Raw genomic sequence first — 14,220 nt, 5'->3', positions numbered from 1 at the left:
TCCCGACCGCACAGGCGCGGACCACACGGCGCAGGCTCGGCGGCCGGAGCAGGCGCGTCAGCCCATCTCGGGGACGCGGGGACGGGACGCAGCCGCTCCCCCCGCACCGGCGCGTCCGGCCCGAGCGCGCGTCCTCCGGGGCTGCGGGCGGGGCGCCAGGGTAGGTCGGCTCCGGGGGGAGGGGCGGCGCGGGGGTCCGGGATGAGCACCCCTGCGGCGAGGCCTGGCCGGGGCGCGGGGCGCCGCGGCGGCGGGAGGCGGAGGCGCAGCGCCTCCCGCGAGTCCGCGGTGGAGGTGAGGTTGGCCGCAGGGGTGCAGTCGGCGGCGTTTGGTCTGCGGGGCCCGTCAGCCCCTGCCGCTGCCCCTTCGGGAGGTGTGGGTGGGCGCAGAAGGACGGGGTGGCATCTCTCTCTCCGCCCTTCAGACCTCTAGGACGGCCTCGGGCTTCCTGGCGCCGGGAGGGAAGGCGGGCGCAGTCCCAGCGGCCGTGGGCACAGGTGTCGGGGCCGGATGCCGCCGCTGGCTGGGGTGCGGGGCAGGGAGTCCAGTGCTGCGAGGTGACCGCGGGCAGCTGTGGGCCTGGTGAGCCCCTCCGTCGTCTTCGGGAGAGAGGACCAGGGAGGCGTCCCCTCCTGCTTGCTTAGGGCTGCGAAGGAGAAACGTGAGAAGATCAGACTTCCTGGGAGGAAGAGAGATGAAAAACGTGACACAGGAGAAGCCAAATTATGAGGGGGAGCTGGGACTTCCGTGAACGCTGAGGAGTGGACCGGTCTCTTCCTGTGCAGGAAACAGTGAAGGAGACACTGTTTATGGTTTGGGAATTAAAGATGCGGAAGAGGTCTAAATACTACAGGGTTTACGAGATGCTTAAAGGTTTTTTTTTTTTTTTTTTAATGCATCAGATAGGCAAGAATGTAGTTCTCCTGGAGCATGGAAAATGTTATTAAAATACAGCTAAGAAGAGTATTTGGAGAAGGCTGACTGTATTTGCTATTTTATTTCATACAATGTTGCCTAGAATTTCTGGAGTCAGAAATCATCATTTGAACGATAAATGTCAGTATCATGTGAGTGGGAAAGCCAAAAGCTAACTTAAATCAATGAGCACCTTTTTTGGGTAAAAGGTAACTGCGAATTTAATGTACATAAATAAAAACAATGAATTTAGACAGTGAAACTCTTTGATAATAGTTTTTTCTTTTTTCTCTATCAGTCCTTTAATACTTAGAATTATCTTTTCTTCGAGAATAGTTTTATTGGTTTTGAAAAAATATACATGCGAAAGTCAAAGAACAGAGGAAATTTAAAAAACAAAACATTGATTTAAATGACCTAGTCCATCGTAACCATCTTAAAACCGTGTAAACATCTTTCCATGTATCTTGTAGGTTTGAGCAATGAGAATTTTTTTTAAAGCCAAGTAGCATTTATGCAAGTAAAACAAATCACAGACACTGTACATAATTATACATGAAAACACACATGATATGATTTTAAAAGTCTAAAAGTGGACTTCAAAGATGGAACTTACAGAGTTTTTTCTTCAGAAGAGAAAGAATAGAAAATTATACTAAATATATTTAATAAGCTTAAAATATGATAAAATCTTTTTTTAAAAAAATATTTATTTATTTTTATTTTTGGCTGTGTTGGGTGTTCGTTTCTGTGCGAGGACTTTCTCTAGTTGCAGCGGGCGGGGGGCCACTCTTCATCGTGGTGCGCGGGCCTCTCACTATCGTGACCTCTCGTTGCGGAGCACAGGCTCCAGACGCGCAGGCTCAGTAGTTGTAGCTCACGGGCCTAGTTGCTCCGTGGCATGAGGGATCTTCCCAGACCAGGGCTCGAACCCGTGTCCCCTGCATTGGCAGGCAGATTCTCAACCACTGTGCCACCCGGGAAGCCCCAAAATATGATAAAATCTTAATGTTTGCACCTGTATGCAAGACAGATGTTTGCCACAAGCAATGAGAACTTGATGTACAAGACACCCTTGTCCATTGGGTAGTAATGGTCGTACTCCTTAAAGAGTCGTGTAGTTACCGTTTGCCTCATAAATGTAAACATTTTCTTGTTCTTTCTTGTAGATCGATCTCCTGAAATTTAACTTTTCAAGATGAAGTTTGTATTGGCGGTGGCCTTTTTTATTTTAATTTCCTTGTGTGTTGAAGAAGCCTGTTCTAAAGAGAAGTCTTCAAAGAAAGGGAAGGGGAAAAAGAAGCAGTACCTATGCCCATCGTATGTTCTTCATGTCTTATATTCTTATATGGAGAAATATTATTGCATTTTTCATCAAAGTGGTTTATTGAAACACATGGCAACAGAACTTTCCCTGTTAGAATTGCACCCATTTGTTTCATAGGTAGAAAGTGACAAAGTGAAGAGGGCTTTACAATGGGAAAGCTAATTCTCAGTATGATAAAGGTAAAGTTTTATAAAGTTTTGTTCATGCCCTGGGCTTCTGTAATTTTCATACATCTTTTATAAAAGTAGAAAAAAGTTTCTATTTCTTTCTTACCCTGAATGTGCAACTTTCGCTGGTTACTGAGATTCCCTGCTTTGAGCAAATGCCAGTTCAAAAAGTTGACTTTAAAAAAAAATACTACTGAAATTGAATACTCATTTAAAAAATCAGATTGCTAGACTATGATTTTAAGGTCTATTTAATTCACATTAAGGCATGGCAGGAGAAGAATTACATGGTAGATCCATTTTCCATTTCAATGGGGTTTCTTTGGGTAAAAGATTTATCTTAGGAAATAAGTATATTTCTCAAAAAACGTCATTAAATTTGAAGTTACCTGTAAAAACAAAATCTAAATCCAATTCCCACTCCCTCCCCACTCAGAAAAAAAACAGCAAAAAAATTTTATGGTTTGCACTCCATTTTAAAAAAAAATAAAGTGTTACTATTACTGGTGAATAACAGTAAATAATACCCAATAGTTAGAACAATTGAACAGTATATAAATCAATAACCTTCACAGAATATGTGCTTTTAAGTAATAATGTTAAAACATATGCAGTAATGTGGAGTAAGAATTAAGTTGCTGGTACTGGTTATTTTTACATTAAGATTTCCGAAGTGCTATATTGCTCTCAGGTGACATTATTCCAGCATCATCACTACTTAAATATTGATTATTATAGTTTCATAGATGTTTCATAAGAATTATTAAGATACCTTCTGGGAAGTAAATTTTGTAAAGAAAGGATATTAGAGTTGGTATTTTGGAATGGACGTCTGTATGAATATGTGAGACGGAAGGTCTGGGGACGGTATGGTGACCCATATAAAGTCCCGTAGTACGTAAAGCTCTCTGTTAAGAAATACGTCCTAGTTTTCAGCGTTAATAGTCCTGCTTCTTCCAGTCTACACAGCCTAACGTCAGGGCCAGGCTTCTGGGTGTGACAGGATGGCCCCATCCGCCCTACTGAGTGTGACTCATCTTCACAGATAAGAGTGTTTGAGCTGCAACCAGGGGACTCGCGTTTTCGGGAACTGGACATGGTCAGGCCTTACTCTTCCCAAGGATAAGGACACCTTGTCATGTTTTGGATAGCCTTCATTTTAACGTTTTGTTGGATAAATCTTGGCATATTGATGTGAACTCTTGTATTTGTCTTGAAGGCGCGCTGATCCTATGTGTGGAGTCAAGCCATCTGTGCTCAGTCGGGTTCCGCTCTCTGTGGAAGCTGATGGGGCTCCTGTCTCCCTCGCCCCAGCCTGCTTCCCCCCCCGCCCCCCCATCCTGTTAAATGTCATGAATCACAGCTCTGAATGTGGCAACTGCAAGCCTTACGGCTGCCGTGTACCTTACAAGAGTCTTTTAGAGGGCATCCTATTTCTTCCCAGAACTGCGCTCTTGCCTTATATGTAAACTGACTGTATATGCTTAGGCTGTCTCTGGTTAGGACAGATTTTTAACATTAAATCTGATAAAGAGGGAAACAATGAAGGTTCTCTTTGGTGCATATGGAAACCTCCAAGTGGAAGGCCCAACATACACGTGGTGAGCCCGTATCGCAGTGTTTTAGGTATGTTGAGAAATTAAAATTTTATCTCTGAAATTTTCTACCACAGTTTTCAAATTTTGATTATATTACTTACTTTCTTGCAATTATGAGACTGAATAAAGCTTTATTAACAGGAGCCCTGGTGATGCTGCCCCAAATCCAGCTTATTAAAAAGTAGATGTACTTTGGAGAATTACATTTGCATATTTTTTGTTTGAGCATTTTACTAAGAATTTTGAGTTCATGGTCACTGCACTTCTGAAGGCTAAGGTTTTCTCTGGCTTTTGTTGGATCCGTTGTATTAAATTTCTTTGAATATCCAGGTTGGGAATCTCAGTTACAATAACGGGCTGCAGACTATTTGTTTCTCAGCGGATGGTCCAGTTTGCCCATCCTGTGTAAGCTGACTAAGCATAAAACATCTTGATTAAGAGGAATACTTGAGATCACAAAACCCGGAAGTTACGTACAGGCTTCCATACACTCCTCAATATGGTGAAATCTTGCCCAGTGATGTTCTGATTTCTTTACATTTTTTTTTGACTAGAGTTGGAGAGCAATGGTGTTGAACGGATATATGCAGTTGATGTGTTGTGCGCATGTAGTAAACAGGAGCAGAAACTTCCCTTTTTATTCTTGAAACGTTTCTTCCCAAAGATTGGAAATAAGAGGAAAACTGTTTCTAAATGTAGAAAGGACTTAGGACCCTTCGTACTCTGGGTTGATGTGGAGCTGGAATCGTATGATACTCTCTCCCTGGCTCTTTATGATTTTTTTAACCTTTAATTGTTTTGAGAAGCTCGAAAATGGTAAATGTATGCTGTTATTCATTGTTTTTTGGTGTGTAACTGGAGCAGCGGTACCAGGTTGCCAAACTACCTGATAAATTGGAGTCCCAAAGTTTTAGAAATTCAGTATAAATAAATACACAGTAAACTTGAAATTAGAAGCTATGTTTTAGATTAAGTCCTTGGACACTGTTTAGCTTTTTATTGTAAAGCTTGAATTTGACACTGACCTGACTCTATGGGTCTTCTGATTTCCTATACGTTCTGCCTCAGCGATTTTGTCCAAATCTCTGGCTGTACCTCCATCTGTGCACCGTTAACGCCTAAGGTGCTGTGTGCAGCCCAGCCTCTCTGAAGAATGTACCCATACATCCACCACTTCTACTTGGTTATCCTATCTTAATCTTAAATCTCAATTCAAAACGATAAAAACCCGAGTACAGAAATCCTCCCCACGTCTCCTAATACAGTGTTTCCATTTGCATCCTTTGCCATCCAAACTCAGATCCTAGGGGTTACCTAGGACCCCCTCTTTCTACCTTAGCTTCTCAAGTCCAGTCGTTGCCGAGACTTCCACGTTCAGAGTCTGCGCCATCTTGTGAGTGTGCCCCTCACTTCCATCCCCATCGTGACGCCGCTGTCACTTCTCCCCCCAGCCTTTCTAGTGAGCTCGTTATTGGTCTTCCTCTTCTTGGCTTCCTCCACCAGTTCCTACCCCACTCTGACCCTAGAGTGTATTTTCCACAGCGTACTCAAGCCACTGCAGCGCTTAGAGTCCCCTGAGGGACTCCATAACCTTTGGGAAAGGTTCTGATTTCTTTCAGCACACAAAACTCTTGCTGAACTGGCCTCTGACTCCTCCGTCTGTATCTTTGCATCCCGATCTCGCCCTTACTCAAGTCTCATACACGCTTGCTCTTTCACACTTCCAAAGTGTTCTTCCCTTTACCAAAATGCCAGAGGTTTCCTTCTTCCATGAGTTAACCCTTGACTCAGTGGTCTTATGAAAATCCACAGCGATAAATACCACGTGTTCGCTGTCGACTCCTGTATCTGTGTGCCCGGCCCAGATCTCTCTGAAGAGCACCACATCCATACATCCAACACTTGAATCTGACTGTCCCGTAATGACCCCACACTCAAACTTTGTTGTCTCCTTTGGGAAAGCTTTTTTTTCATATTATAAAGTGTTTACTGTTTCCACCACCTATTAACAAAAAATTAAAATTAATGCTGGCCACTGAATCAGAAATCTCTCTATATGTGCGCATGTATATGCCTATATATACACACACACATATTCATATGCTTTTACTTTCTTTAAATATGCAGAAAAATTCTGACCATTAATGGAATCATTTCTGAATTATTGCACATGACTCTTGCTTAATTATTCACAGACGCCTAACACCATAATGCATTTAATATATGCGCAAACAGACACTAGCAAAAGACTCCAGGCCATCCTTGCTTCCTAAATAACATAATTTCAGCTACATATAATATTCCTTTATTACATGCTAAGTACAAGGATAGATTTATTTTTGTTTTTTAAACATTATGAAATGGTTAAATTATAGATTCTATAACATTTTAATCCTGACTGATTTTCATAACCCATCTTGCAAGGTGGATATCTATTTTTTTTTAACATCTTTATTGGAGTATAAACCTTGCTTAATCCTGACGGTCTGATTTAGACAATCACACTCTGTGCCTTCGAGGTTCCCTAATTGCCTATCCTGCTTATAAAACTACGTGGTGACATCAGCTGTAATTGTCTGCTCCCCCTACTAGATGGTAAACTCCGCGAGGGCTTGTCTTACTGACTTAGTCACCAGAGATCAACATCGTGCCTGGTTCAAAATGTACATGCCATAAACATTTGTTTAAAGAGTGAATACAAACTCAAGATCGTTGACCCTTACAAGTCACTGTATCTGGATTTTGTTACAGTACTTGAAAATAATTTATATGATCTCCCTGGACAGTATTTAGACATATAGTCTTAATATAAGGAGAAGAAGGGAGTTAATGTCTAGGTTATTGGTAGAGCGTCTTCAGCCTGGAAGATGCTTCCTGGTGAAAGTTTGGCCTTCTCGTGATAAACATCATATCAATGACTAAAATAAACTATACAGAGGAAACATCCAGATGGAGAGTAATGTGATACTGAAACATATGGTGGGTACGTGAGACAGAATTAGGATCTAATATGACCTTGGAAGTCCAAAGCGATGGGCTGAATCTAACGAGATTGAAGTATAAACTGCACTTTGCTTCAGAAATCATGTGTGCAAGTATAGGATGGGGAAAGCAGTGTGGCTGAACACACTTGGAAAAAATATTAAATAGTGTTGTAACCATAATACAAATGAATAATAATATACTGTAGTATAGTATAATATGACATAATATAATATGATATATAATATATATACCTGATGCAGATGAGTAACTCTGTACGCTATCTTTCCATCCCAGCTAAATATAACTATATGTATAGTTACTTAAGAAAGAAATCAGTGTTCTTATTTTACCAGTTCTGTGTTAAGCATATTACTAGCCTTAAAAGAATTATATTATTTAAAGCAAGACTTATAGAGATTTCTGCACTGTGCTGGTCAATACCTTCAGCGGAGAGAAATAAGAATAGTTGAGGTAATTAAAATAATGTCATATTAGAAAGTGCTGAAGGAACTGAGGTATTTGACAGTTATCTTCAATTTTGTGAAAACTTGTGATTCAGATGACAAAGTAGACTTTGCTGCTTGGCACCAATACTTACAACCAGGACTAATGAGTAGAACCATGAGAAGGGATATTTTTGGCTCCAAATTAGCAAGAACTTTCTAATAGCATTCTGCCAGATATAATTGCCTGGGAACAGAGGCAGTGGAGCTCACAGCAACCCCAAGCCACCGGGGATAATTACTTGCAGGCATACTTTATAGAAAGTTTGAGCCTTGGGTAGGTAGTTTGGCCAGACAGAGGTGTTTAAGGACATTTCAATTTGTGAGATTTTTAAGAGTCTTTGACTCTAGTATATTGTATGTGATGACGGTCTTATGATTATCCAATTGCAGAATGATATAGAAAGAATCACCTTTTAAAACTTTAATCTCCACCCAGATTTAAAGAGCTTGGCTGCTAATTTTGGTACATTGTCGTGGAGAGCTCTACCATATAAAATAAGTATACCTTGGTCTAATAATCAGGACTTAAAAACTTGCAGTGGTAGCATTTCTTCTTGAAATGTCACAAGTAATCAGGTTTTTTGAATATCTTTCAAACTCAGACCATCTTTTCTCTTTTCTGACCTAAACCAATCGGAATAAATATGTCAAGCTACTGTTAATCTCAAGAAATAATGATTGAGGGATGACGAATATTAATTATCTGAGCAATGCCTGCCATAACTGATGAGAAGAAGGCTTAGGTTTATGGATCTGTGTTTATGTGTCTATTGTATATGAAACCAGAACATTCTAAAATATACTTTCGGAATTCTTGATTGAATGAACAAAAACAAAACAGAACTATTTGAACCAAAACCAAAGCATTATTTGTCATTTCTATTTGTACTCATAGCAGACACAGTAACACTTTTTAATACTGAATTTGGCCCGACTGTAACCTCTGGACACATACTGACATTTTTGTCATCGCTGAGTTAGGGAACTTTCTACCATTTGTTGAGGACTGTTTGAATTCCAGGCATCTGATAGCTCACCGTAAGTGTAACTAATTTGCTTACAAGTTACATTTGAAATCTTTCTCCCATTTTGGGCCCAGACTTGTACCTTAGGTGTGAAGAAGCATCATAAGAAGCCCTTAATTGATCCTGGAGGAGGACTGCTATTATTTCTATGACTGTTCGGTCATGTTTGCATGTATTTACTTCATCCTAATGATATTTCCTCCAAATTGTTGGTACTCTAGCTTTAAAATCATGACATGAAGATTTATGGTTCTGTGTGTGTAATGAGAAACAATTTGATTACTTTTTATTAGTTTCTTCACAACCTAAAAAAGTTGTGTGTGTATAAATGTGTTTGATACCAATATGAGATTTTTTTTGTCTCCTTCAGAGAGATACCATTTAATGGTAGTATTCGTAGACATCAGTTCTGTGTAGTATGAAGGGTTGGGTTAAGTATAATGTTAGCCATTTTCTTCCTATTCTGATTTTATTCCCTGTTATTCATTAATAGAAGGGATTGATTTCAGTTTAGTTCCATTTCCTTACTTCCTAATGGAAATGTTCAAGATAAATACATTGGCCCAAAAATGAAAGGCTGATTGGAAATGGATATGGAGAATCTGTACAATGGATATAATTGAAAACTGCCAGTATTATTATTACTATAACAAAGGTAGATCAAATTTTTCATTGATGGGCAGTTATGTATTTTCTTACTACCTAACAAACAATTCTGATTTAATGGCATGATATTATTTTGCCGTCAACTGAATTAATGATCTTCCCTTTCCAAATAATTTCCTAGATTTTGAAATCGGAATCCTCATTATTTTAGTTATTCCGGCATGAAACTTAAATGGAACCTGTTTTCTCTTAAAATGATCTCCTGTATCTGCCCTGTTCATTGCATCTCCTCTTACCGTCATTTTCAACATAGTCTGTTAAAATAGTTTCCTAATTACTTGCCGTATTTTTTTCCCCGCTCATTATTATTCATCTTACATACCGTTTCCATTTTCATCTTGTTAATCTTATGTTGCAGACCCACAATGTCTTCTTATTCCCTCAAGGATCCAGGGCAGACTGTTCACTCTGACTTTCAAAGGTCTCTCTGATTTACATGCGGAACTTTGTGCGAAACTACTCTCTCATCTTAGAAAGGCTGATCTGTCCTTGTGCCAACCTGCCACTGCTTATGCTTAGACATGCTTATGGTTATAGAGCGACAACCTCCTGCTTAATCTACACAGTCCTTCAGGGCTCATCTCAGTCATTACCTTGCCTGATGAAACCTTTTAAATGATCAGAAGTGTTCACTGAAAGTAAGATTAGTGCAAATTATTAGCATGCTATGGCTGTTAATGCATTAAGGTCTTGGACCTTGTTAGAAATACAGTGTTTGCAGAGGAAAAAAAAGGGTTAATTTCGTGGTGGGTATATCATACCTGGAACATTGTGTTGAATTCTGGTTGCATTCGTTTGTGAGGATTGGATTTACGTGGGAGTTTGTTCAGATAATCATGATCAGCGTTTGCAGGAACATGAAAGTCTGTGGTTTGATAGGTTTACCGTGGGTTATTTTCTTTAAGAGTAGATGAGTAATCCACCATTGTGAGGAGTTTCATATAATAGGAGCTAGAATTCATATTTAGACCTCAAGTTATAGAACCAAGACCAAAGAGAGAAACATAGAGGAAGACATTTCCATTTGAAAGGATAGGACATAACTATCCAACAATATAACTATCCAAGGATTTCCTTGGGAGGTTCTTTGTCACCAGAACCTCCCAAGGTTGGGTAGGGACACTACCTAAACGAAGTATCACTGGGAAGTTGCCGAATTTAAAAGTTCTTTTCACCAAGGTTTCACGAGCTTATGATTAGAGCTAAAATTAAACTCCCTCTTCTTGATCTCTTAGAATCCTTTTTGTGCATCCTGTGTGTTTTGACACTTGATTAGATTTAATAGTAATCTTCTTCCTATGATACCTTTTATTTTCTAGTTGAAATGTATATATTGTGTTAACTCTTCAGCCGAATTATAAATACTTGAGATGAGATGGCTCTCCCTCTCTCTCCACTTTCATTACAGTATATACACTTTCATTTAGTAAAGCATAAATGAAGCTCTGATTCAAGGAATTTTGAAGTAGGAAGAATATATATATATATACACACACACACTTTCGTAAAGATACACACTTTCATATATATATATAGTTTCATATTCTGCCTATTTCAATGTTCTCTGCATTTCAGCTATGTTTATACTTACTAAACCAAATGGGTGACTGATCAAATAGAAAAATCATAAATTAATCTTTTGATGGATCAGTGGCTCACTGGGACCATGTTTAGAGATCACCTTGAAACATGCATTGTTTAAAATTCCCTTTGTATGTGTGCTTAATCTAGATGGATAAAACCTTGGAATTTGGGAGAAAGCCCACTGCGGTATCTCAATTAGGACTTTTGTTGATGGGCTTTATAACTTTCAATAAGTCATTTAATTTATTTAGGTCTCAATTTTCTCATTCTTATGGTGAAAAGTTTCATCTCAGTAGTTTCCTAATTTCAGTCATTCATTCCAACTCTATCTATTATGATGCAGTCAAGTTTTATTTATGATTGTTTTGCTACCTTTATATTCAGGGCTAACTATTCCTGTTTTTGTCAAGATTTTTCATTTTCTGATTTAGAACTAGACAAGCCTAACCAATGGAAAGAGAATACGCAAAATTCTGTTTCTTAAGCAAGTTAATTACTAAGGGATCTAATTGCAGAATTGACTTATCAAAATGTAGGTATGTAACCATCCTCCCAAGCAGAAGAACCACATGTGTGCAAGGTAAATTGTACCCATTCTTAACTCTATAATTTTTCATAAACTGAGGAATTTGACTTACAAAAACGTGTCCTGTGTTTGTCTTTTGTTTTCTTTTGGAGGTGAATAATTTCTGTAATGCAGTAAAGGATAGAGTATCTTTGCCGAAGTCTCCTGTATTCTTCTTGAGCTACTACCTGAAAAAAGCACATCACTGCGGTCCTCCAGAGAGCAGAGAGCACGTCATAAATGAGTCCCTTTGCCCTCAACATGGAAATTTACACTTAGAATTCAAGAAGCAAATTATTCAAATTTATGTACCTACAAATAGCTCCTCTGAGAGATGATGTGAATAGGAAATTACCTTTCTAAGAGCTCTGATTGGAATAACAGCAAAACAATGATCCAGTCACTAATAGACTTTGTTGGAGAATGTGAGACATCTGACCTTTATGAGTCCTCCTGTGAGAAAACAGTAGGAGGAATTCTTGATGATTCGGGGGAGTTTAGGACTCCACTCCCAAGAGTAACCTGATAGAAAAGGCCCACATTTAATGAGTGGACTCGTAGCCTTCTTTGCGTCTGTGTTCAGCTCTCAGTTACACCACGGACGTGGCTGCTGAGATAATCCAAAGGTCGTATTGCAACACCCTTTAATATCTCCCAGGAGTTCCATATGTATTTGACTGGAATATCTGTAATGTTTTCGGTTTCATTCTACAAATGTTGTTTGGAATCTCCATTGGTTTATTTTGTGTGTTGATGTAGCCTTGGCTGGGTCTTCATTGTGGTGCCTCAATTCTTCACTGGCCCTTAGTGGCTCCATGTTTCTCTTTCCCTAATAATGGTTTCAGTCCTTGATCAATACCCCTTTCGGTCTTCACCTACGATACGAACTTCTACTTTAAAGAAAAAAAATAGAAGTTGCTGGACTCGCGCTCACTCACCCCTCCATCTTCCCTCCAGAGCTGCCTGTGGCATCATCCTTTCTCTTCTCCTTGGCTCCTGACCCAGAGGAAGAGGGACGTCCTTTTCCCAGTCCCGGATTCCATCCCCCACCCCCTTCTGAGACGCGCCCCATCACCACACTCTGCTTGCCCATGCTTCATATCTTCTCTTCTTTGGCTCCTTTTTCTAAGGGCTTAAAACTACGCCGAAGCGTCGCCTACCTGGAAAAACGCAGTTTTTTTGTTTGTTTGTTTGGCTGCACTGCGTGGCATGTGGGATCTTAGTTCCCCAACCAGGGATTGAACCTGCATCCCCAGCATTGGAAGCACGCAGTCTTAATTGCTGGACCGCCAGGGAAGTCCCAAATGCACATTTTTTGTATTCCTATTTCATCAAATTTGTTTTTTCCTCTGTGTTCATTGTCACATTTCTTAAACTGACAGCCCACAATTTCAGCTCTAATTCACAATTTTTTCCTTTTCTTTACTTGAATTTCTTTGAATTGAAAAAGCCAGACATTATTGTTGTAACAAAGGAAACAGTAGAACCACTTAATTCTCCTATTAGTATTGACTCCTGCCACCATTCTGTTTTTTGATGAAGATATTTATTTTATTCCTTTTAAGCAAATCTGCAAAATTTCTTCGGAGTCCTTACTTTACTTGACAAGGACAAATGATTGTCTTCTGCGTCCTGAAGTGATCTCTTACCCTCAACCCCTCTGCCCTGATTTGCCTTCCAGCTTTGCATCTGCCTCTCCTGCTACCCCTGATTAGACACCTTCCTAGCTATTCTTTTTTGTCTGTCCAGAAATAGTGGGTTTTGCCACATATTCATATCCTGGATGTTGCTAGATGTTCATCTTGGTCCTTTTAGCTTCTTACTTAGCGCTCTTCCCCTGAGTAATTTCTCCCTGTGTCTGTGGTTACACACACATCCTTATCTCCAGGTGTAACTAGTCTTGTGAGTTCCAGGGCACTATTTGTAACTTCCTACTGGACCTCAGAGTTAATATATCAAACCAGCTCTGCCATCAGCCTTCCTCAGCTCTCCACCCAGCCTTTCATGAGAAACGGCTGAAACATCTTCCATTCTGTCCCGGACGCTCACCTGGGTCATCTCATCAGTTACTCATTCTGTTGATTCTTGCTCAGAAATGACTCTTGCATCCGGCTATTTCTCTGCATCTCAACGGGTGTGGTCCTTGTTGGGTTCTAATCACGTCACCTTGAAGCTGTTGTTGCAGGGACTTCCCCAGACTCCTGCATTCCATCCTGTCCTCTGTAGTTCATCTTCAGCGGCTCTCAAACTTTGGTCTCAGGACCCCTTTCCAATCTGAAGCATCTTTAAGGACACAGTGAGCTTTAGTTTATGTGGGAGTTATCTATTGATGTTGCCTTGTTATAAATTGAAACAGAAATTTAAAAAAATATTTATTAAATTACCTAAAATATACTCATTGCAGATTAACATGAATAACTTATTTTTATGAAAACTAACTATATTTTCAAAAATAAAAAAATAGTGCGGAGAGTGGCATTGTCTTACAATGTTCCTATCTGTTCAGTGGCTGGCATAATGGAAGACAGCTGAATTCTCATAGCTGCTCCTGGATTCCGTTTGTTGTGATATACTGTTTTGGTTGAATTAGGTGAAGAAAATATGACCTCATGCCGACATATAATTGGAAAAGGGAAGAGTATTTCAATAGCCTTTCTATAATTATGAATATTCCTTCTTAATGCCATGCCAAAATTGGACAAGTGATAGTTCCTTAAAAGTTAGTTGTGATGTAAAATCTGAAATCAGATCAGTGAACATTTTGATCTCTGTTGTATTAAAATTTGCTGGTCTTTCATTTTGAATGGCTTTTTTTTTTTTTTTTTTGCCCAAACATGAATTTATAACATGCATTGATCATTTGGAAAATATTGGTTTGCTGG

General features: G+C 39.7%; 1 protein-coding gene across 5 annotated transcripts in view; it reads left to right on the top strand.

Annotated features, from left to right (window-relative positions):
- The first annotated feature begins 18 nt into the window (after positions 1–18).
- Positions 19–14,220, top strand: part of GLRB (glycine receptor beta) — a 69,369-nt gene continuing 55,167 nt past the window's right edge. For 2 of the 5 annotated variants that reach the window (XM_067737094.1, XM_067737092.1), the window contains exons 1-2: positions 19–160; positions 2,085–2,235. In XM_067737094.1, the coding sequence (XP_067593195.1) occupies positions 2,114–2,235 (122 nt within the window). In that variant the 5' untranslated portion in view covers positions 19–160; positions 2,085–2,113. Of the gene's footprint in view, positions 161–203; positions 295–2,084; positions 2,236–14,220 lie in introns of those variants that run through there. The other 3 variants (XM_067737093.1, XM_067737095.1, XM_067737096.1) reach the window with 3 other exon arrangements.

This window comes from Pseudorca crassidens, chromosome 4 (assembly GCF_039906515.1).
Source record: "Pseudorca crassidens isolate mPseCra1 chromosome 4, mPseCra1.hap1, whole genome shotgun sequence".
NCBI classification, from domain to species: Eukaryota; Metazoa; Chordata; class Mammalia; order Artiodactyla; family Delphinidae; genus Pseudorca; species Pseudorca crassidens.
The sequence above is the reverse complement of the archived record's forward strand: the minus strand, read 5'-3'. Positions and strand labels throughout refer to the sequence as shown.